Below are 24,726 nucleotides of genomic sequence, written 5' to 3' on the forward strand. Positions count from 1 at the left end.
CCTTGAATGAGGTTTATGTACTATCAACTCATTTAAGTGCCCCATAATATGCTTGCCTTGCTGTCACAGCTTCCTTAAGCTGTGTTTAAACAAGTTGGCTTGATGCTAAAAGGTGATTTTTATCTGTGTTTGATGAAACCCAACAGCCACCATCAGTATAAGCATTTAAGCCCTAAGCAGGCAAGTTCTGATCACTTCTTGAGACAAGGAGAATAAACCAATGAACATGCACCTGTAGCTTTACCCATCATTGGCTAAGATGGCTTAGTTGAAGCATTGTCCCTCTGACTTGAGATGTACAGCATTTGATGGATTTTTCTCTTTTAATAAGCCACATGATTAAGACTTACAAAGGTGGAGGGGCCCCTGGGTGGCTCAGTCGGTTAAGTTCCCGACTTCGGCTCAGGTCATGATCTCACGGTCTGTGAGTTCAAGCCCTGCGTTGGGCTCTGTGCTGACAGCTCGGAGCCTGGAGCCTGCTTCGGATTCTGTCTCCCTCTCTCTCTGCCCCTCCCCTGTTCATGCTCTGTCTCTGTCTCAAAAATAAATAAACATTAATTTTTTTTTTAAAGACTCACAAAGGTGGCTTCTAAAACTTACCTTTGATAATAGTTAATAGGGATGGGTATGAAAAGACTTTTTTAAGTGTATCCTGAAAAACTACTTAAGTGGGAAACCCTTACTTAGCACCGTGGTATTTCAAAGTGGTTCAGAATTAAAGAGAAAAAAAAAAAAGAGAAGAAAGCAGTTACAACTTTTGAAACAGCTGAAAAAAAATAAAACCCATTTAACCATATCAACCTTTTCTTCACCCACAATCACATCTGTGGTATTGGAATTGAATATATAGATCTAAATATTGCAACAATCCAACCCTCAAATCTAAACATCATTTTCAAAAGCAAAAAGATTCCTTTTCTGTATAGTACTGGGTCTCAAGGCTGGGATTGTTGAGAGAAGAGTCTTAGGCTATTGCTTAAACAATCTTTATTACCTGCCTCTGATAATCCCCAGGTTACAGGGGAGGGAAACGTCTGAGCCTCCTGTTCCATACATGAAACACACAGCTGCAATGGCAACTGAATCGATACAGGGGAGGCATTTGGAGGTATGGAGGTGACACACCCAGGGACGGTTACCCACACCAGAAGATGGCCACGCTGCTAAAAATCAGGCCAGTTACTTTTGGGATGACAGCGGGATGCAAGAAAGGCATACAGTTAGGGTCATAGATCTTCCCCTCCCCTTGCAGCTTCCCTCCCCCTTCAGTCCCCATGAAGTCCATTCTAGCCCACAGACTGGTCCTAGTGTCCTGCTAGCTCCCTGCTGCAAGAGGGAGGGAGGGGAAAGATGTCTGGGGTCTCTTCATTTTTCTTTGTCTCGGTCCCTAAGGCAACAGGAAGCTGGAACTGCCGCCGCCCGCCTGGCAGCGAGGGCAAGCCCGCTGGCTCCGTGGAGTGAGCAGCCCCTGGCAGCCGCTGGAGAAGCTTAGACGGCCCAGAGTTCTGATAGACTTCATTGCTTCACTTCAATGCCAAGTGCTGGACGTGTTGGATTCAGTTCCCAGGGGGCTGGAGCATGGTGTCAGGGCTGTCTGAAGACAAGAGAGCAGAGGCAGTTTAGTGCAGTTGGGTGTGCGGGGTAGGGGTGTAGGCATGGGGTGGCCGGGTGGGAGGGTTAAGAGGGAAAAAGCGGTCTGGGGGGTGGGTAGGGTGGTGCTCCTTCCAGGGCCTGTCAGACGAGGTCTGCGGGCCTCTCCCCGTCTGGGCCTCAGGTGAGGCGGCACCTGGAAGGGGAGGAAAGGAGAAGGCGGGCGCCGCGCCCGGGGACGCGGGAGACCAGGAGGGCGCGCGCGAGAGAGCAAACGGGGCCGCGGTTCTAGACCCCCTCGGCGCCCTGGGCCGGGGCGGGCGGCGCCCCGGGGGCAAGCTGGCGGCGGCCCTGGGCCGGAGAGCCGGCCGCAGTCTCGGCGTCGGCGGCGGCCCACTCGTGCGCCGCGGAGGCCTGGGCCGGCTCGTCCTTGGCCTCGACGAGCTTGCGGGAGCGGGTGTAGGCCAGGATGAGGCCCCCGGCCAGGCAGGCGTAGAAGATCATGATGAGCAGGATGTAGAGATAGGCGTCGTCGCCCTTGGCGCTGGTCGCCTCGCGGCCCACGAACGGGTCGGGCCCGACCCCCATACCCATGCTCGGGCCGGGGCCGGCGCCCAGGCCGCTGGCGTTGCCCCGGTGGTGCAGCTCGAGCAGCAGGCGGCTGAGGAGGGTGCGCAGCCGCTGGCTCTCGCTGCAGTTCATGGCTGTCGGGGAGTGACACGGCGGCTCCAGGACGCTGCTGACCTTTCCCCCCTGGGCGAGGGGAAGCGAGCGGGAGGCGGCGGCGGCACCCGGGCTCCCGGGCGGGCAGTGGCTGGGGGCGCGGGCCGCGCGGGCCTCCTTATCCCCTCACCCCCGCCCTCCTCCCCTTCCCCACCACGCCCCCTCCGGCCCGAGGCCGCCTCTTCCCAGGCTCCGGCTGTCTCGGCGCTCTGGGGAAAGGGGACAGCTGGTGGAGGGAGGAGAAGGGGACAAGGGAGGGGGCGAGGCCCGGAGAGGCGCGGAGGGGCGGGGGCGCGGAATGCGCGAGGCCCCAGGCGGCAGAGGCTGGCGGGGCGGCTTGCTGGGGCCAAGCCTGGACCCTGGGCTGCGGAAGAGAATTCCTTCCAAGTTCTGGCCACCTGCCTTGCAGGCCCGGCTTTGGCCCAGAGACAGCATCTGGCCCCCCAAGGCAAGCCATGCCCCAGGGTTCCGTCAGCTCTGCCGCAACGGGGGCAGGCCAGACGGCTCCCGCGCATCTGATGGCGTCTGCTCCCATAGACCAGGACCTTGGCCTATCTTTCCAGCCCTAATTCCGTCCCCCGCGCCCGGAGGAGAGAGCGTGTTATTCTGAAGATGCTCAGGATGGATTTGGTGACTGAAGCAGAGGACGACCCCTTGGCCTTCCAGAAAGGTTTCTGACAATATAGGAGCCTCCTTGGAAGTACCCCTGCTCTGACCTCCTATCACGTGTTTAGAGAAGCCTATACATCTTAGCATGTGACTATACTATCCATGATATGACCCTGTTTCCCTCTGGCAAGCCCTCTTCCCAGAAATGAAACCAAGCTCTTCCATTAAAAGGAACACAGACCGTAAGAAGGCCCATTGACTAAACTCTCTAGACGTCTCAGGATCTGAAAAGTGCAAGTTCTAGAAAATATGTGCACCTGCCGCCTGTACATCCAGTTAGGTCAGCACCCAGCCCTGTGCCTCCCCAGGGCTTAGTAACAGGTCTAGGCCCTGCGGGCTTGTGGGGCAGCCATATTTTCCCCAGAGGGTATTTTCTTTTAGGGGAAAACAAGGCACTAAGACAAATGATGAGACCACAGTATGTTAAACTACAAAAGGTCTGGGCTTCACAAAAGAAGCATGCTCAAAGGATTAGTTTGTAGGCAGTGAGTAGAAAAACACAGGAGGTAGTGCTGATCAGATCTGGTTGTCCAGTGAGAATAGAATGAATGAAAAAAAGGATATGCCCTTATGCACACCTTGAAAATCAAGCTGCCCACTCAAGACTTTTCGGTCCAGGGACCATTCAGTCTGCAGGAGCCACGGGTTTAAAAAGGAAGGTTTAAAAGAGAGAAAGAGAGAGAGAGAGAGAGAGAGAGAGAAAGAGAGAGTGAGAGTTTTCATGTGCCTCTGCCCCAGCCATCCTTCAGGGATTGCAGTCTTCTGTGTGTTGGGGTGAGGTTGGCACCCCAGGACACTATATCCAGGGTCTCAAACAGAGCCGTTCTTACCAGCTTCTGCAGGACTCAGAAACATTCCATGTGGCCCTGACCACTGACTCCCTCCTAACCACCTTTCCTCAGTGTCCTCACCTCAGAGTGGCTGAGGGAACAATTGTTAAAGGGATTTGGCATGACTAATGCCAGAGGACATACCTAGCAAATTCTCAAAACAGTATCAACCTAGGGACAGGACTGATAAGCTAACAGACTCCTCTTATCTGTTACATAATGCCCAGAAATCTCTAGGGTTGGGGGGTGGGGTGAGGGGAGGTAAGGAAGAAGCCCCTTCACTGTAGCATAAAAATAATCGTTAAATTTGTATTGTACTTTCAACAACCTTATGAGCTAATAGGATTATTCCCATTTTCAGAAAAGGAAACAAGTTCAGTTAAGAAGCAGGACTGGAATGAGCAAGTTTGACCTTGTTCTTCTCAGTCCTAACACATTACTCTTGTCACATGGATGCTATCCATGAGCTGCTTCCATTTCTCCACCTCTCCCCTGGAATCTTCTAAAATCCAGGACATTTTGCCAAACCACTCTCTGTAAGTTCACCAATGACCTCCTGACCAAATTCAAGGATCTCTGCTCAGTTTAAGTCTTTGACCTCGAGGATGAATTTGATACCATCCACCACCCACTCTTTCCTGTAAGTGTCCTACCCTTGGCTCTCATGGCATTGCATTCTCAAGTTTCGCTTCCTATCTCTCTGACCCATCATTCTCAGTCTCCTTTGCTGGCTCCTCTTCTTTCCTCCTCTCATTAACTATTGGAATCCCTGAAGACTCAGGCCTCAGCTTTTCTCTCTTAACATCCATTTCCTTGGAAAGTGTCTCCTGACATGGTTTCGCCGACCACCTGCCATATAGTTAGCCAAATTTGAATCTCTGGCTCTGATCCTTTCTCAGATCCATCAGCCCCTTCCTTTCTGGTTTTATTGCCACAAGCTTAATCCAAGCTCTCATTACCTCAAGTCAAATATGCAAACGGCAGAGTCTCCTGACAGATCTCCCTGCCTATAACCCAATCCACCCCACTCTGGCTGGAATACAGGTCTTCCTCGACTTACAATGGAGTTATGTCCCCATACACCCATGACAAGTTGAAAATATCTTAAATCAAAAATGCGTTTAATACCCAACCTACATCACAGCTTAGCCTATAGCCTACCTTCGAAGTGCTCAGAACTCTTACATTAGCCTACTGTTGGGCAAAATCATCTAACACAAAGCCTATTTGATAATAAAGTGTTGGATGTCTCATGTAACTTACTGAATACTGTACTGAAATCAGAATGGCTGTTACACAGAGCATATTGGTTATTTACCCCAATGATGCAACTCACTGCCACTACCCAGCGTCATGAGAGCGAATTGTATACCACATACAGCTAGCCCAGGAAAAGATCCAAATTCAAAACTGGAAGTACAGTTTCTAAGAATGTGGGTCAGTTTTGCACTATTGTAACGTCAAAGAATTTTAAGTCAAGCCATCCTAAGTCGGAGACCATGTGTAATTCTTCAATACCACTTCCATCAATTCAGCCCTATGTTCAGAAACTCAGTGATGTTCCCCATTGCTTCTTTCATGAAGTCCAATCTTTGGTAGGCCTGAGGTCCTCACCACCAATGGGCGCCATTTGGTCCCTCTTGAATCTGAAAAACCGCATTTTCCCTGAGTTCCTCTCCAATGCTCTGTGCCTTTCACCTTCCTCAAAATCCACTGACTGAAGGAAGCCTTGTCTGATACCCCTGTTGGCGCTCTCAGAGTCTTTACCATGCAGCCCTCCTCGTGGTACCTTAACTCGGACTCCAGCATTCAATACAGAAAATCTAGAAAATAGAAAAACGCCCAGAAAAAAATTACCAATAGCATGCACATGTGTGTGCACACATCATTGTTTGGTAACCTATCTGTTCACTTAACATCTTGTGGGGTGCCTGGGTGGCTCAGTTGGTTAAGCATCTGACTTCAGCTCAGGTCATGATCTCAAGGTTGGTGAGTTCGAGCCCCACGTCGGGCTCCGTACTGACAGCTGAGGACCTGGAACCTGCTTTGGATTCTCTCTCTCTCTCTCTCTCTCAAAAATAAATAAGCATTTAAGGAAAACATCTTGTGAATTTTTCCTATATCAATTACTATTTTTATAACACCATGGTACTATCCGCAAAGTATTTAAGACCATAGATCTGCCATTATATATGTAAATTAGCTCCTATTGTTAGATCTCTGGTTATCTCCAGGCTTTTGCTATTCAAAATAATGTTTCAATGGATACATACAAAGCTAATTCTAATTCCGTTAAATGAAATAATTGCTAGAGGGAAGGCACATCACTAACTTACAGAAGACTGGCAATGGGGAATGGGAGATGTGTAGAAGGGGGTGGAGACAGGAATGGAGACTACTCATAAAATTTAAAAAGGCCCAACCCTCAGAAAAAAACAACAGGTGTGTGTGGGGGGATCTGGCTTTCTTTTCACTCAAGGGGCTGCTGTGCATCCCTTCAGATCCCAGTTCCAGGCCAGCCCTGAATGGCTGAGATGCCAACCCCATTTCCCCACCACACTTAATGAAATTGCAAATCCATCAGATGAAGATTAGATCTCATTCCTCCCCACCCTTCCACCCCCCCTTTCTAAACCTACCCCATACCTGTCAAATAATCATCTGTTTATCTATCGTCCAGAACTCACTTATTTCCTGGATGGCAATCGAGTGTGTCGACAGAGGGAAGTAATTTTGCCAAAGGACGGGCACAGATGGTAAGCCCTGTTAGAGTCCAGAAGGCCGGCAAACCCATAACGGGCCCTGAGGAAGGGGAAGAAAGAAGGCTTCATGAAGCCTGAAGTACAGACTGAGAAAGAATCATTCATTCATTCATGCGTTCAAGAAATATTTATCACATGTATTTATCACATGTTCCACTGGGCAAGGTATTGTGCTGAGCCTGAGACACACGGATGAACGAGTCACATTGGTGGACTATCTGTGGCTTCATAACACTTACAGCCGCTTTGTGAACTGCAAAAAAGCAGGGGGCACAAGATCTGGAGTGAAATGAGCAGTGGGCTTGAAGTCTCACCAGAATTCTGGCTTGGAGAGAATTCTGACTCTGGACCCAAACTTTAATCACTAGAGCCCAAAGCCTTGTTTGAGAAAGGAAAAGCCCAGGGGCTCCTGGGTGGCTCAGTCAGTTAAGTGTCCAATTTCAGCTCAGGTCATGATCTCAACGGTTCATGGGTTCGAGCCCCACATCAGGCTCTCTGCTGCAGAGCCTGCTTCAAATCCTCTGTCTCCCTCTCTCTCTCCCCCTCGCTCCGAACTCATGTACGCGCACACACTCTCTCTCTCATAAATAAATAAAAAATTTTTTAAAAAAGGAAGATCTCAGGTGGTCTGAGCTCACCTTTTTGGCAAACTGCCCTATGTGCTCCTGGTGGCACCATCTTGAGGGTGTGGCCTGCCAGCCGCCACAGCAGATCCATTCTCAAAAGACAGAGGAGAATAAATGAGAGACTGACTGGGTCCAACTGGGGCTTCTCAGTTGTTCCATAGGAATATGCATGGTATTTGGGTGGGGGGTGGGGTGGAGATGGGTTTGATAAAGATCACAATATGTGTGGGTTGGAATGGGCCTCAGGGGCTTCAAGTGCCTTCTTTAGAGACTATTGGGGGTCTTGGTGGGCTTGTGCTGAGGTCACCCTATATCCAAGCCACAAACTGGAGCATCAGATATGGTTCCCTGACCTCATCTATTGAAGACTTAGCATGTGCTGGGCAGATTACATACATTATATTAATTAACCTTGCAGCAACCCTATGAGGTGGGTAGGAGTGATGTTAAAAATATTTAACAGCAGGGCACCTGGGTGGCTCAGTCGGTTAAGTGTCCAACTTCAGCTCAGGTCATGATCTCATCGTTCATGGGTTCTAGCCCCGCATGGGGCTCTGTGCTGACAGCTCAGAGCCTGGACCCTGCTTCAGAATCTGTGTCTCCTCTCTCTGCCCCTGCCCCGCTCGCACTCTTTCTCTCTCTCAAAAATAAACAAACATTAAAATTTTTTAAAAAATATTTAACATCATTATGTCTTGGGAACTGACCATTCAGAGTAGACTAACAATCAGAATAGATGCTGGCCAGGGGCGCCTGGCTGGCTCAGTCAGAAAAGCACAAAACTTTTTTTTTTTTTTTAAATCTCTAGTTCACATACAGTGTAGTCTTGACTTCAGGAATAGAAACCAGTGATTCATCTCTTACAACACCCAGTGCTCATCCCAAAAATGCCCTCCTTAATGCCCAGTCACCCGTTTAACCCACCCCCATCAACCCTCAGTTTGTTCTCTGTATTTAAGAGTCTTTTATGGTTTGCCTCCGTCTCTGTTTTTATCTTATTTTTCCTTCTTTTCCCCTATATTCATCTGTTGTGTTTCTCAAATTCTACATGAGTGAACTCATATGATATCTGACTTTCTCTGACTGACTTTTTTCCCTTAGCATAATACCCTCCAGTTCCATCCACGTTGTTGCACATGGCAAGATTTCATCCTTTTTCATCACTGAGTAATATTCCATTGTGTATATATACACCACATCTTCTTTATCCATTCATCAGTCAGTGGACATTTGTGCTCTTTCCATAATTTGGCTATTGTTCATAGCACTGCTATAAACATTGGGGTGCATGTGCCCCTTCCAATCAGCATTTTTTAATCCTTTGGATAAATTTCTAGTAGTGCAATTGCTTGATTGTAGGGTAGTTCTATTTTTAATTTTTTGAGGAACCCCCATGCTGTTTTCCAGAGTGGCTGCACCAGTTTGCATTCCCACTAACAGGAGCATGAAACTCTTGGTCTCAGGGTTGTGAGTTGGATCCCCATATTGTATATGTAGAGATTACTTAAATAAATAAAAACTTAAAAAAAAAAGAATAGATGCGAGCTATAAATAACCATTATAGCCTTACAGAGCCACAACATCATGGAGCAAAGGAGGAAGAGAGGGGCATAGACTAAACAGCTGCCTGTTTCCATGAAGGTGAAACCAGAATCTCATCCCTTTGTGCCCTGGGTCATTCTGAACTTCCCTCCTCCCCATGGGAGCTTCCATCAGTTCCCTCTGCTCATCGAAGGTACATGAAAAGCTCCCTTGCCTGCCAACCCCCCTAAAGCAAAGATATCTATTGCGGCTACCCCCTTTCTCCCAGCAATTTTCCAAGGATGTTACTTGTTGCCTTAAAATTCTTGAATGGGCCCCACTGGATTGCCAAATTATCACCTCAGTGTGGCCTTCGAGAGACTCTCTGTGGGTTCTGGCTTGGAAATGCCTTCCAATCATATTTGCAGCAATAACTACCCACATGTCTTCAATGCCAGGCACTTTTCCTTTTTTAGTTACTATTTTTTAATTGAGCTATAATTGACATATAACCTTATGTAAGTTCAAGGTATATAGTGTGTTGATTCGATATATTTATATATTGCAATATGATTGCCACTGTCGTGTTACCTAACACGTCAATCACGTTCCATACTTATCACTTCTTTTTTTGTGGTAAGAATAATTAAGACGCTTTTTCTACTAGATGAAATTTCACTCGCCTTAGCATCTCCACAGTGTAGGATGACAGTGACATGTGTGTTTGTCAGATGGTCCCTACAGACCCTTCGAGGGCAAGTGCTGTGTTCTTCCTCTTTGTAGCCTTGGCCTAGTCTGGCACGGTGCCTGGTGTATCACAGGTGCTCAGGAAATATTTACCTAGGTTTGTGGTCTGCCTTCCTCCAATGAAGCCTTTTTACATCTGTAAAAAAAAAAAAAAAACCCAAAAAACACTCCATGCAGGATACAAAACCTTGTGGTTACATTTTTTTTTCCAAAAAGAAAAACTTCATTTTTTGTTTGAAACACACAGCAAAGTTGGAAGAATTTTCCAGTGAATACCTTGTTACTTACTGGCTAGATTCCACCACTAATGTTTTCCTATCCTAGCCTTTATTCATCCATCAGCTATCCATCTCTCCGTCTGTCCACTGTCTTTTTGTCTTTTTGAAACTGCAGACACCAGTACACGTCCCCACTCCTAAACACTTTCCACATGCCTATCCTTAACTTGAATTCAATATGCGCTTATTCTTGTTTTCCTTTTGAGGTAAAATATACATAAGATGAAATGCACAAGCATTAATTGTACCTTTGCTGAGTTTTGACAAATGTAACGGTGTAACTTAACCACCTACTAAAATATAGAACACTATCATCTCTCAAGAAGGCTTCCTCTTATCCCTTCTCAGATTTTCCCTTCCCTTCACCCCCAGAGGCAACCGCTCTTCTGATTTTTTGCCCATCATTGGTTGGTTTGGCCTGTTACAGACCTTCATATAAATGGAAACATATAGTATGAATTCTTTTGTATAAGAGTTCTTTTACTCAGCCTGATGTTTTTGAGAATCATCCCTGTCATTGTATATACAGTATTTAGCCCCTTTCATTGATTTGTTTATTTCTTTATTTTGAGGGCGAGAGAGCACAAGGGGGAGAGGGGCAAAGGGAGAGGGAGAGAATCCCAAGCAGGCTCCGTGCTATCAGCACAGAGCCCAAGATGGGGCTCGATCTCACGAACTGTGAGATCGTGAACTGAGCCAAAATCAATAGTCAGATGCTTAACCGACTGAGCCCCCCAAGCGCCCCAGTGGTTTACTCCTTTTGATTGCCGAGTGGTACTCCATGTTGTGATCATAACTCAGTTTGCTTATCCATTCTCCCTTCTCCTGCTGATGGAAGTCCAGTTTTTGCTATTAAAAGTAAATCTGCGGGGTGCCTGGCTGGCTGAGCTTATAGTGTATGTGACTCTCGATCTCAGGGTTGTGAATTTGAGCACCCATGCTGGGTGGGTGTAGAGATTGCTTAAAAATAAAATCTTTTTTTTTAAAAAGTAAAGCTGCTAAGAATGTTTTCATACAAGTGTTTTTGTGGACATATGTTTTCCTTTTTCTTGGGTAAATACCTAGGGGTAGAAATGCTGGGTCATAGGAAAAAGAGTTTTAGAAGACACAGCCAGACTGTTTCCCAAAGTGTTTGTATCTTGTATACTCCTACCAACAATGTATGAGGATTTCAATTGATTGTGGTTACTTTTAGCCTTGCTTTGTACTCACGAAACGCATTTGCCCTTACACTTCTGAAAGGGCCAAGACTGACTGTGGTTTATTACTTAAAGCCTTCCCCCTATTTTTCTGATTACTAAATGCACATCCAAACTAAGTGTAGATAGAGTTGCTAAAACGTGAAAGTCAGTTCTGTGTGACAATAGTTTTCACTGAAAGCTATTCAGTGAATAGCTGTGTGCCAAGCACTGGGATAAGACTTTATACCTCACTCAGTCCTTGCAAGAACCCTGTGAGGGACGTACAGGACCATTCCCATTATACAGATGAGGAAACAGGCCCAGAGAGGTTAAGTAACTTGCCCCAAACCCCAGAGCTTGTAGGTGGCCAAGCTGAAACTTGAACCAGAGTCCTTAATCTTTATTACTGCCATGCTATAATGCTGCTGTATAATGTCCTTTGTACAGAGGCTGGTAGGGTGGGGGGGGGGGGGTAAACAGGTGGAAAACTTCTGTGTTAGAAGCCTCATCTCACCTCCTTATTTTTCAGCTGAGGATATGGAGGTCCAGAGAGAAGGGACTTGCCTGAAGTCCCCCATTAGTTCATGGCAGAGTCATCTGAATCCAGCCAGGGAGACTTTCTACTCCACAGCACAGCCTTCTTCAATGATTTGTGCAATTCAGATTTTATTTCTGACTTTTCGTTGGTGACAAGAGTCTGCAAACCACTTTAAGGTCTTTCAAAGAAGTGCATAAATCTGAAAGAGTGGAGTAGAATCAACCTTCCCTTTGGGGCCAAAGCATAAGGTCATAAATTAAATTGTCAGATGTGTGTCAATACATGCCTGAACATTATCTCAAAACTGTTCCTCCCACCAACTCGCTTTTCTCTGGAAAGGGAAAGAAAACAGTGAGAATGCTTGGGATATTCTGTGGGAAAGGAGTGGGAAAGGAAGAGTCCCGAGGGCACGTTTCTCTTGGACTCCCACGCCGCCACCTGGTGGAAGCCTAGGGTTTTGTTTTCTCTTTGTTCAGAATGTTTTTCAACTGGAGCGTTTAATGCCAGTTTCTGTGCCAGGACCTGCTTTATTTAGATGGTTAGGCAGGGGGGGGATCTACAGGAGATCTGCTTCCTCCCATGATAGAGCTAACTTTCTAGGGTTCAGGGGTTACCTAGACCATTGCAGCAGGGTGTTGGTAAAGACCCTATTAGAGGCAAATAGTAAAGCACAGTACTTAAAAGCAGCAGATCCAACAAATAAACTTTAAAAAGCAGGGGCTGGGCACCTGGGTGGGCCAGTTGGTTGTCTGCCTTTAGCTCAGGTCATGATCTCACCATTCGTAAGTTCAAGCCCCACATTGGGCTCTGCACTGACAGCACAGAGCCTACTTAGGATTCTCTCTCTCTCTCTCTCTGCCCCTCCCCCACTCACGCTTTCTCTCTCTCTCTCTCTCTTTCTCTCTCAAAATAAATAAATAAACTAAAAAAGAAAAGAAAAGAAAAGAGCAAGAACTCCAGCCTCAGATAAATTGGCATTTTAGTCCTGGCTTGGCCACCTACCAGCTGTTACCTTGAGCTGTCCCTCAGTTTCCTCTTCTGTAAAATGGCAATAATAATAAAAGTGCTTATTATAGGAGTGCCTGGGTGGCTCAGTAGGTTGAGCGTCCGAATCTTGATTTCTGGTCATGTTGTCTCAGGTCGTGATCTCACTGTTGGTGAGATGGAGCCCCGAACCTGGCTCTGCGCTGACAGCTCAGAGCCTGCTTGGGATTTTCTCTCTCCTCTTTCTCTCTGCTCCTCCCCCACTCGTGCTCTCGCACTGTCGCAAAATAAGTAAACAAATAAATACACTTAAAAATATCTTTTAAAAAGTGCTTACTATAGAGGCGCCTGGGTGACTCAGTCGGCTAAGCGTCCAACTTGGGATCAGGTCATGACCTCACGGTTCGTGAGTTCGAGCCCTGTGTCAGGCTCTGTGTTGATAACTCAGAGCCTGGAGCCTGCTTCAGATTCTGTGCCTCCCTCTCTCTGCCCCTTCCCCACTCGCACTCTGTCTGTCTCTCTCTCTCAAAAATAAACATTAAAAAAATTTTTTAAAGTGCTTACTATAGGATTTTGTGGCAAAGGTTGAATAAGATAATGCATGTAAAACACTTAGCCTAGTGCCATGAACATATTAGATGCTCAATAATGTCAGCTGGGCTTATTTCCTCATTAACAATAAGCATGTGGTGTGTGGAACCCATAAGAGGAGCATTCAACTCAACTTTAGAGAGCTCACAGCAAATGTCCCTGAGGGTGCGACACTTGAGATGTCTTGAGTAGGAAATAACTACTTGAACCCTTTCTCCAAGTGGGAAGCAATATCCACAACATATGGGCAAGCAAAACGACAGGACTCACCTCCCTTCACCCCTCCGTCATGAGGGATTTCAGGGCGGGCCTCTGAGCTGGAAGATGATCTGGGAACATTTAGGAATCACTGGAATCGGGCCCCAGTGAGTAGGAGCAGCTTGACTTATAATTAGATGCTAGGAGAAAAATCAAGACCAGTTTTATCAACTACCATGTGTTTGTTTTCATTTTGGCTTTGTTTTGGGGCAATAATGCTTCAGTGGCTCTTCATTCATCCAGCATTATGCTAAATAGGCATGATGGGGCTTGCTAATTTCCCACTGCCTCAAAACACAGTTCTGGGCCCCTCAGCTGATTTTCCAAATTGTGCCTGGCACACGCCATGACCGTGTGGGACTTTTTCTGTTTTTCCCTGCAAACTTTTTTTTTTAATGTTTATTTATTTTTGAGAGAGAGACAGAGAGACAGAGAGAGAGACAGAGCATGAGTGGGGGAGGGGCAGAGAGAAAGGGAGACACAGAATCCGAAGCAGGCGCCAGGCTCTGAACTGTCAGCACAGAGCCCGACATGGGGCTCAAACCCATGGACTGCAAGTTCATGACCTGAGCTGAAGTGGGATGATTAACCGACCAGCCGTCCAGGTGTCCCCTCCTTGTAAACTTTTAACCCTTCCATATTATCCAAATTTTACTCGTTCTCCAAGGTCTAGACTTTTTCAGTCATCCATTCATGAAATGTTTTCTTTTTTTTTAATTGAAACATAATTGACATATGAGTTTCAGGTTTACAACATAATGATTCAATATTTGTATATATTGGGCGGCTAACTATCCAGCTTTGGCTCAGGTCATGATCTCATGGTTCATGAGCTCAAGCCCTACATCGGGCTCTGTGCTGACAGCTCAGAGCCTTGATTGAGCCTGCCTCAAATTCTGTGTCTCCGTCTCTCTGTGGCCCTCCCCCACTCTCACTCTGTCTCTGTCTCTGTCTCTGTCTCTGTCTCTCTCTCTCTGTCAAAAATAAATAAACATTGGGGCACCTGGGTGGCTCAGTCTGCCTGAGACCGCATACGTGAAAGCAAAGGATTGTGACCACGTGTTTCCAATGCCTTCCAGGAAGAGGGATATATCCAGAAGAGTATTTCCATGAGCTTTCACCACATAGCACACATCAGTAACACACAGGATGCCCCGGGATCAATGAACAAGAAAGCAACCACCTGAAGGGCAGAGGGCATCGCTATCTCAGGCACACCTGGAATCTCTGAAAGATCATTGGTCTAGAATGTCAAGCTATGAGATCGCTGTTGCTCTCACCCCACTTTGTTCTTGCAGGCTGATGGGCACAGGAGGGATGCTGCTACAGATGAATATGCCCTCTTTGTTATTAGCTAGAAGCCAGTGAGAGTCACTCTGGCCTCCTCAGCATCAGGCTCAGACTGGAGGTTCCAAAGAAGCCTTCCCAGACAACTGAGGCCTGAAAGGATCTCTCCCTTTTCCAAATTCCTATACACTTAGTCTTCCGCTCACAGTTCAGCTTCTAATTCACCCCCATAGGCTGATATTGTGCACTGATGGCACAAGACCTTCCTCCTGCCTGCCCTGTAGCCACCTAGCAATACTAAACAGGACAGGGCTCAAAAGTATGGCAGATTAAGTGCCGTGCTTTAAGACAGAAGAAATTTCATTGGAATTTAAGAGGGCCTTGCCACAGAAATGTCTACTATCCAAGAAGAGTCCAGTGCCCAATCCATGTTTAAAAACTTAAAAAAAAAAAAGTTACAGAGAGGGAGGGAGGCAAACCATAAGAGACTCTTATATACAGAGAACAAACTGAGGGTTGATGGGGGCTGGGGGAGAGGGGAAAGTGGGTGATGGGCATTGAGGAGGGCACCTGTTGGGATGAGCACTGGGTGTTGTATGGAAGCCAATTTGACAATAAATTATATTAAAAAATAAATAAATTAAATTAAAATTAAATTAAATTAAATTAAATTAAATTAAATTAAAAAAAACTTTAAGAGAGGGGCGCCTGGGTGGCTCAGTTGGTTAAGCATCTGACTTCGGCTCAGGTCATGATCTCACAGTTTGTGAGTTCGAGTCCCGCGTCGGGCTCTGTGCTGACAGCTCAGAGCCTGGAGCCTGCTTCGAATTCTGTGTCTCCCTCTCTCTCTGCCCCTCCCCCCCCCCACACTCTGTCTCTCTCAAAAATAAATAAACATTAAAAAAATTTTTTTTTAAAAAAGTAAAAACTTTAAAGAGAGAAAGTTACAAAGTTTTAAGAGGATAAAGTCACAGCCTTCTTCCTGGAGACACGATGCTGAATCCCCATAGCTCCAGGCCAGTTTGGAGTTTTTCTTCTCTGAGCAAAACCAAAGGCCAACTGAGACCACCCACAACCCTGGGAGATAGGATCGAGGGAGCTCTTATTTCCATCATAAGCACAAGGGAAGAATCCAGAAGCAAAGAGCACCCAAGGGACCTCTTGCAGACCAAGCAGAGGCTCCTGCTGAAATGAAACAGAAGACTCTTTTCCTTCACTCAGACTCCCTGTGAGAGGTTAATTCTCTCACCTTCAGGAATCCTGATGGCTAATGAAAGGCAGATCTGGATTAGAATTCCTTCCCAGGGGAAGGCTGGGGATCCAACTGGACAGATCTTAACTCCCTCAAGTTGTTCTTGCTTCCAACAGTCACTGTCTGGGCAGAAAGACTTCCTGACTTCCCTCTCTGGCCCTGTCCCCTACCCCTTCTTGGGGAGCTACGTTACTACTGCCCTGGGTTGATGTGTGCCATTCACCATCCCACACAGAATGTGGGCGTTAGAGTGCCCGATCCCAAGGAACGTTGAAATCACAGCTAAGGTAGGACTGTTGGCCATAAAGAAGAAAGTATACTTGGACACATCTGTACTAAATATAGGTGTATATGTATATCTGATTCTGAGCCTCCTGTAATACCATGGGCTGGCAAAGAGCTGGGCACATGAAGAAATACCTGACTTTGAAAGAAATCGTTTTCAGATTTCTGCTGCAGAAGTCTCTCTGGAGAGATACAAGACACAGGAGTCTCTTGACCTTTGTTGTTTGATTGATTCCTTACCACTCCAAAGCAAAAATACAAATTAGGTTGAGTTGAGTTGATGTTGAGTGGCCTCACCACTGGAGCCTGTTTCTGATCCTTGCCACCCTTCAGGAATGTCTCCCAAGAAACATCCTGCTTGTAGATCTCATTCTCTCGGGAATCTCTCAGGGTTTCAAGTGTCAAAGGAAATAGTCTGCCAAAGCAAAAGAAATACCAATCTCAGACAAATAAGAGTGGGTTATGGGAGCCAACGTTTAACCAGGAGCCTCCTTCCTTGGTAACCTATGAAGATTGTTCTCTCTTATGTGAATTCATTTTTGGTTTAGTCCGAAAAAGAGGTGCTTTCTGTTTGTTTGGGTTTTTGTTGTTGATATTGTTAATCTTCCCATATGATTATTTAAAAAAATGTTTATTTTTGAAAGAGAGCATGTAAGTGGGAGAGGAGCAGACAGAGAGGGGGACAGAGAATCCCAGCAGGCTCTGTGTGGAGCTGGAACTCACAGACCATGAGATCATGACCTGAGCTGAAATCAAGAGTCGGATTCGTAACCGACTGAGCCACCCAGGCACCCCCTTCCCATGTGATTCTTAAGTGCAGCCAGGGTGAAGAACCACCTGAAGGGATGAGCTTGACATACTGGAGAATACAGAAGTGAATTGAATGGAGGATCCCTGCTGGAGAAATGAGGTAAGATAGGTAGAGAGATCTCTCCATCCAGGGACTTGAATACCAAGATGACATTTTGATTTAAATCAGAATAGCATCAACAAGGCAGTATCTTAGCAAAGTCAGTCTGGTGGGTTTATATACAAGATGGAGTAAACTGATGGAAGGAATAGATAGACTTGCCACGAAACTAGTTAGGAGGTCAGTGTAGTAATTCTAGGTGAAAAGGAGTGAGGGTCTGATCTGGGGTAATAGCGGGAAGAGAGAATCTCCCAAAAACTAAGCCCAAGTGAAACTACAAGTGGGTGCAAACATTGAAATGTAGCTAATCTGGGGCACCTGGGTGGCTCAGTCAGTTAAGTGTCCAACTGTCTTGCGGTTCGTGGGTTCGAGCCCCGTGTCAGGCTTTATGCTGACAGCTCAGAGCCTGGAGTCTCCTTCGAATTCTGTGTCTCCCTCTCTCTCTGCCCTTCCCCTATCTTCTCTCTCTCTCTCTCTCTCTCTCAAATAAACATAAAAAAAGAAATATGGCTAATCTGCATTTAGTGTTTAATTTTAGGCACGTTGTCTTGGTCCTTTACATCACAGCTGTCTAAGCCCGCTTCTTTCCAATCAGGCCTGCAAAGATGTTCTTCATCACACGAGCCTTGGACCCTCCTGCACCATTAATTACACACACTTGTTCCAAAGAGTGAGCAGTTGGAGGATTAGCACATTTCAGATGGAATATGATGAACCGAGTTGGTTCATCCTTTTCTCCCTCGATATATGCAAATACACCCACCCTTCACCTTCTTCACTATAGCACCCATCTTTCCTGCCCGGGCCAGGCACATCCAACTCTACACAGGATACTCCTATAAAAAAGATACAGGATGCAGCTCCTGGGTGGCTCAGTTGGTTAAGCATCCGACTGCGGCTCAGGTCATAATCTCACAGTTCGTGGGTTCGAGCCCCGCGTCGGGCTCTGTGCTGACAGCTCAGAGCCTGGAGCCTGTTTTGGATTCTGTGTGTGTCTCTCTCTCTGCCCCTCCCCTGCTCATGCTCTGCCTCTCTCTGTCTCTCAAAAAAAACCCCAAAAACAAATGTTAGGAAACAAAGATACAGGACATTTCCAGCAGACCTGAAGATTCTCTCATGCTGCTTTCCAGGCAATAATACCATCCCCTTCAGAGAAAAACCATTATTCTGGATTCCATCACCATAGGTCTGTTTTGCCTGCTCCTGAACTTCATATAAACGGAATCATAAAGTACTCTTTTGTGACTAGCTCCCTTCATACAACATCATTATTTGCGAGATTTATCTATCTGTATGCATGTAGCAGTAGTTAATTTTTTTTTTATCTGCTCTGTAGTATTTCCTTGTATGGATATATCTACCACAATTTCTCCCAATAATGGATATTTTAGTTGTTTCCAGTTTTAGGTCATTATGAATAGTGCTGCTACAAATCATTCTTGTATGTGGACAAAAGTACTTATTTCTCTTGGGTACATCCCTAGGAGTGGGATGGCTGGGTCATTGGTTAAATGTATATTTAGTTTTATGGTCAAATAGCTTTCCAAAACGGTTGTACCAATTTCTACTCCCTCCAGCAATGTATGAGAATTCAGATACTTTATTGCACATTTTCACCATCCCTTAGTATTGTCAGTTTTTCTAAGTGTAGCTATTCTGGTGTGTAGCTAAGAACTTCTTCGTAACTTAGATATAGACTTCATCGTATTTGATAAACTTTGGGGTGATTTCTGGGTAAACAACAAAGGAATTCCAGAAAGAAAACCCACTAAAACTACTGTAAATAAAATCTGGTAAAGGTGCAAACCCATGAGGACAGGGAAAATAGAAATGGCAACAATAACAATGTTTTGGAAGCCAGAGGCTGATGGAAAGTCAAATCTTAACAGAATCCTAAGTGCGTAGTAGGGAAAACAGAACCAATCTAATTTATATATCATAAAATGTCCAAAAGGCTCCAGAAATGGCAGCACCGGGTGCTTCTAAAAGTGGAGGTAGGAGCGCCTGGGTGACTCAGTCAGCTAAGCGTCTGTCTTGGGCTCAGATCATGATCTCGCGGTTCGTTGAGTTCAAGCCCCATGTGGAGCTCTGTGCTGACAGCTCGGAGCCTGCCTCGGATCCTCTGTCTCCCTCTTTCTCTGCCCCTCTCCCACTTGCACCCTTTGTCTCTCAAAAATAAAGAAACATTTAAAAATAAATAAGTAAATAAAAATAAAAGTGGAGGTAAAGAGGGTGGAGCCAAAATAAGGACTGGGTAAAAGCTGCTGTTACGGACTAAACGTTTGTGTCTTCCCTGCCAAATTCATATGTTGAAATCCTAACCCCCAATGTGATGGTACTAGGAGATGGGGCCTTTGGGAAGTGAAGAGGTCATGAGAATGCAGCCATCATGAATACGATTAGCGCCCTTATAAGAAGACACAGACATTGCTTTCTCTGCTGTCTGCCTCATGAGGACATAGCAAGAGGCCGGCTGTCTGTAAATCAGGAAGGGGGCCCTCACCAAGAACCCAACACTATGGGCCCCCTGATCTCAGACCTCTAACCGCCAGAACTGTGATAAATGTTTGTTTACGCCACATAGCCTACAGTATTCTGTTATAGCAGGCCAAAGCCTGGGGCAGCTGTTTTGTTTTTTGTTTTTTTTTTAAAGAAATGAAACAAAATAAAACCACATCCATCAACCACTTGCCTCATCCATACCACGGGGCTGATGGCTGTCCCTCATCTCACCACAGCAGAACACTGAAGCAGAAAAAACAGCAGACATTGGGCACAGCACAGGGGAACTGTGCAGAAAACAGGGTAATTAAGCAATGGTATGTGTGATGAATGTAGAAACCACCGACCCCCAACCTCCTTGTACATGTTCCCCCAGAACACTGGTCATTCAAGGTTAACCCTCCATACAAGAGATTGGAAGAGACTTCTCTGAAGGGGGCTGGCCCTAGAGGAGAACTCCGAAGATACTGACATGGGGTTTGCCAAATGGCGCGGCCAAAATCACCTGATAGCAAAACTCTTTTCATGAGCTCCACCCACACTTTCAGACCTTCCAGTCAGCTTTCTAGTACTTTCTTTTTTTTTTTTTTAATTTTTTAAAAAATGTTTATTTATTTTGGAGAGAGAGACAGAGACAAAGTGCGAGCAGGGGAGGGAGAGCAGAGAGTAAGTCGAGATAGAGGGAGACCCAGAATCCGAAGGAGACTCCAGGCTCTGAGCTGTCAGCACACAGCCCAGCATGAGGCTGGAACCCACAGACTGTGAGATCATGACCTGAGCCGAAGTCGGGCGCTTAACCAACTGAGCCACCCAGGCGCCCCTCTAGTACTTTCTTCTTAAATGAACAGGCAAGAATTGTCAAACCTTTAAAGAACAGAGAAAAAATCAAGCATCAAGCAGGAAAAAGCAAGTAGTTGTAAACTGGCTCTGCAGAATACAGAAAGCTTAAAAACTTAAAAAAAAAAAAACCCTACCATTCACTAACAGAAAGCTTCAAAAAAGGAATGTATAAAAAACAAACAAAAAACTCCAGCTCTTAGAAATTGTTAACATGTTATTTTTTATTCCCTTCCTCTATGTTCATCTGTTTTGTTTCTTAAATTCCATATATGAGTGAGATCATATATTTGTCTTTCTCTGACTGACTTATTTCACTTAGCATAATACACTCTAGTTCCATCCATGTTGTTGCAAACAGCAAGATTTCATTCTTTTTTTCCACTGAGTAGGATAAAAAATGAGAGGGAGGCAAACCATAAGAGACTCTTTCTAAAAAAATGTTTTGATGTTTCTTTATTTTTGAAGAAGAGAGAGATAGCACAAGTGGTGAAGGTGCAGAGAGAGAGGGAGACACAGAGTCTGAAGCAGGCTCCCGGCTCTGGGCTGTCAGCACAGGGCCTGACACGGGGCTCAAACTCACAATCTGTGAGATCATGACCTGAGTGAAGTCAGATGCCCAACCGACTGAGGCACAAGAGACCCTTATATACAGAGAACAAACTGAGGGATGCTGGAGGGGAGGTGTGTGGGGAGATGGGCTAAATGGGTGATGGGCATTTAAGGAGGGCACTTGTGATGAACACTGGGTGTTGTATGTAAATGATGAATCACTAAATTCGACTCTTGAAACCGTTACTACACTATATGTTAACTAACTTGGATTTAAATAAAATTAAAAAAAAAAACTAAAACCAAAACCAAAAGAATAGCCATTTACTGATAGTGAACTGTGTTTATCATTAAATATGTCTTTGTTTGAAAAAAAAAAAAGAAATCATAAACACAATACCAGAAATAAAAAAAAAAAATCAGGAGTTTGAAAGAGCCAAGAGAGGAAATCTCCCAGACAGAATTTTTTAAAAGATGAAAAATAGGAACACAAAGAATATTAAAGGATCAGCCCAAGTGATTCACCATTTGAACAACAGACGTGAGAGAGAGAACAATGAAAATGGAAAGAAGTCAATGAAATAACTCGGGAAAATTTCCCAGAACAGATGTACATGAGTTTCTGGGTTGAAATGGCCCTAGCACAATGGATGAAAACATACAGCAAAGCTCAGTCATGAGATTACAGAGAACATGGAGATTTTATGAGCTTCTGGGGGGAAAAAAATCAAGTCTTAGGGAAGGGGTGGGAGAAATCAGAATGCCCTTGAACTGCCACAGTAATACTGGAAGCTTAATGTCAGTGGAATAATGTTTTCAACAGGGAGGGGACATGTTCTATCTAGAATTCTACACCCAAGCAAATGATCAATTGAAGGTCTCAAATGTACCTCCCATATATCCCTTCTCAGTAAGCTACTGTGGGATGTGTTCCATCAAAAAGAGGAAATAATCCAAAGAAAAAGACATGGGATACAGGAAACAGGAGGTGCAACCTGTGATTAAAGGTGACGGGAACTCTCAGGATGATAGTGAAGTTAGATTCTAAGTTAATGGAGGGATAGTCTTAAGGTAAAGGAAGGTGAACGATCTAGCTTGAAATTGGTCGGAAGGTTCTAGGAGATACTTCTTCCAGGGATGAAAAATTGTTCGAATTCTTATTGTCTGCAAACATTGAAAGGAGATATATGGACGCTTGGTGGAGAGACTGGGGTTAAATCCTTAGAAAACCAAGCAAACGCATGAGAGACTTCTTATGAGCACTATGGGGTTCAAAGTGCAGGAAAGGAGAATTCATCATAGCTTTCCTCCACACGTTTCAGCCTTGACTAGCATAGTTATTCTAACTGAAACTTACTGATTTGATTACACTTCTATACTGACAGGATGGGAAGTGTGCCCCTGTATCGCGAGGTCAATGGATAAGGACAAAGCAGAGAGGTAGCAACACACGCACGTTATTTAGATACAAGTCAGTAAATACCAAAACAATCCACTAAGAGTCAAAAGTGGATGGGCTGCCTGGGTGCCTCGCTTGATTGAGCTTCCGACTCTTGATTTCGGCTCAGGTCATAATCCCAGAGTCGTGGGATCAAGTTCCAAGTTGGGCTCCATGCTGAGTGTGAAGCCTGCTTAAGATTCTGTCTCCCTCCCTCCCTCTTTCCCTAAAATGACATCATTTTTTAAAAAGTGGTTGCCTCTGAGGTAGAGGAAGCAGGAGGAATGAGGGCAGGGGATGGCTTTCTTTCACAAACTTGGTAGGGTAGTGGGCTTTAAACCTATGCTTTCCAAAAGTGGCTTGCAAATTCCCTAGAGGTGTGCTAACAGGAGAATGAAATTAGAGATTCAGTTCCTCAGTCACACTAACCCCTTTCAAATGCTAAGCAGCCACACGTGGCTAGTGGCTACTGTAAGGGATAGGAGAGATCCAGGACATTGCCAACTTCACAGAAAGTGCTGTTGCACCGCAGTATTTTACAGGGTTGTGAAATCAATAGGGGGGATCACAACCGGAATTTAAATAAATGAAATAGAATAGAAAGTTGGTGAGCAAGTCAATACTGTTTTTTCACATAAACAAACAGTTTCACAGAATATCGCTTTACGTACATGTCAGTGGGTGTGCACAGCTTTGTGAATCACGGTAAAAAAATGTTTGAAAGCCCTTCTTTAAATTATGTGTACAGAATGTGGATGTTTTCTTTTTTAAACAAGAGAGTGGCAGACTCCTTGTACCTGGCAGAATCCTCACTTCTTGTGATGGCATCATCCACAGCCTCACTTCCTTGAAGGAAACTTTGGGACCTAGGGCATCATTAAAAAAAAAAAAAAAAAAAACAGGGGTACCTGGGTGGCTCAGCCAGTCAAGCATCTGACTCTTGATTTCAGCTGGTCATGATCCCAGGGTCGTGGGATCAAGCCCTGTGTCCGGCTCCATGTTGAGCATGAAGGCTGCTTCAGGTCCTTTCTCTCTTTCTCTCTCCCCTTCTGCCCCATGCTCACACTAAAATAAAATAAAAAAACAAAGGGTATCTTTTTTGAAGTTTGGCCTTTGTATTTATTTTTTTAATATAGGAAGAAGAAAGTAAGGCTAAGAGGGTATTTTGGGATTTGCCCATGGTTACAAAGCCAGTGATAGAATGAGCCAGGTCTCCCTCACCTCTACATCCAGAACTCTCCACAGTCTTCAGGGACTGGCGATCCTTTCGGGCAGGAGTATGTTGATATGTTAACCTGACTGACAAAGATTGGCTATAATGATGATGATGATGATGATAGCTAACAAAAGCTTACTATGTTTCAAACATTTTACCTGGACTAACGCGTTTTAACCCTCACAACCCCCCTGTGAGGTAGATCCTATTATCAACCAATCCCATTTGTTCAGATGGAAGAATGCAGGGGAGGGGTGTAGATTAACCTGCTCAGTCACCCAGCTAGTGACCAGACTGAGGCAGTCTGGTCCCAGGGCGCTAACACTATATGACAGACACCCTCATAGAGGTGCCTGGTTGGTTCAGTCCATGGAGTATGTGGCTCTTGACCTCGGGATTGTGAGTTCGAGCCCCCATTGGGTGTGGAGATTACTTAAAAATAAAATCTTGTGGTGCCTGGGTAGTTCAGTCAGTTAAGTGTCTGACTCTTGATTATGGCTCAAATCATGATCTTAGGGTTGTGAGATTGAGCCCCGTGTCGAGCTCTGTGTTGACAGTGGAGCCTGGTTGGGATTCTCTCTCTCCCTTTCTCTCTGCCCTTCCCATTGCTCACGCTCGTGCTCTCTAAATAAACGTTTAAAAAATAATAGTAATAACATACACCCTCATATAACTCAGATAAACTGACTTCCTAAATTTTAAGTAGCCTAAAGATAACAGTTATCATTTATTAGCACCTACTAATAATCCACACTGACAGGACTGTGTTTTGTTCCACAATTAGCAGTGTTACAAAGGAGGTCTACTCTATGAACTGTATCAATGTAACAGCTTTGGGTTCCAGCGCTCCAAACTAATGGATGGGATTTACACAGGCCAGGTTAGCTGCTTAATGCAATTCCATAAACCTACATTTGAGTACTTTTTATTTTTTTTTAATGTTTATTTGTGAGAGAGAGAGAGAGAGAGAGAGAGAGACAGGGCGTGAGCGGGGTAGGGGCAGAGAGAGAGGGAGACACAGAATCCAAAGCAGGCTCCAGGCTCTGAGCTGGCAGCACAGGGCCGGATGAGGGGCTCGAACCCTCGAACCACAAGATCATGACCTGAGCCGAAGTCGGTTGCTCAACGGACTGAGCCACCCAGGCGCTC

General features: G+C 45.4%; 1 protein-coding gene and 1 long non-coding RNA gene across 2 annotated transcripts; both read right to left on the bottom strand.

Annotated features, from left to right (window-relative positions):
* Positions 1 to 685: 685 nt before the first annotated feature.
* Positions 686 to 24,471, bottom strand: LOC125931902 (uncharacterized). The gene is made up of 4 exons (XR_007460503.1): positions 16,258 to 24,471; positions 7,213 to 13,438; positions 6,500 to 6,614; positions 686 to 1,594 (listed from the first exon to the last, which is right to left on the bottom strand). It is a non-coding gene; the product is annotated as an uncharacterized LOC125931902 (long non-coding RNA).
* KCNE5 (potassium voltage-gated channel subfamily E regulatory subunit 5) lies at positions 1,594 to 2,400 on the bottom strand. The gene has a single exon (XM_049644176.1). It carries the CDS (start codon positions 2,290 to 2,292, stop codon positions 1,879 to 1,881), a length of 414 nt encoding a protein of 137 aa, XP_049500133.1. The 5' UTR covers positions 2,293 to 2,400; the 3' UTR covers positions 1,594 to 1,878.
* Positions 24,472 to 24,726: the final 255 nt, after the last annotated feature.

The sequence above is a fragment of the Panthera uncia genome, chromosome X (assembly GCF_023721935.1).
Source record: "Panthera uncia isolate 11264 chromosome X, Puncia_PCG_1.0, whole genome shotgun sequence".
NCBI classification, from domain to species: Eukaryota; Metazoa; Chordata; class Mammalia; order Carnivora; family Felidae; genus Panthera; species Panthera uncia.

What these genes read in the sequence shown, in the direction of transcription:
- KCNE5 (XM_049644176.1), bottom strand. Translation starts at nt 2,292, where the DNA reads ATGAACTGCAGCGAGAGCCAGCGGCTGCGCACCCTCCTCAGCCGCCTG.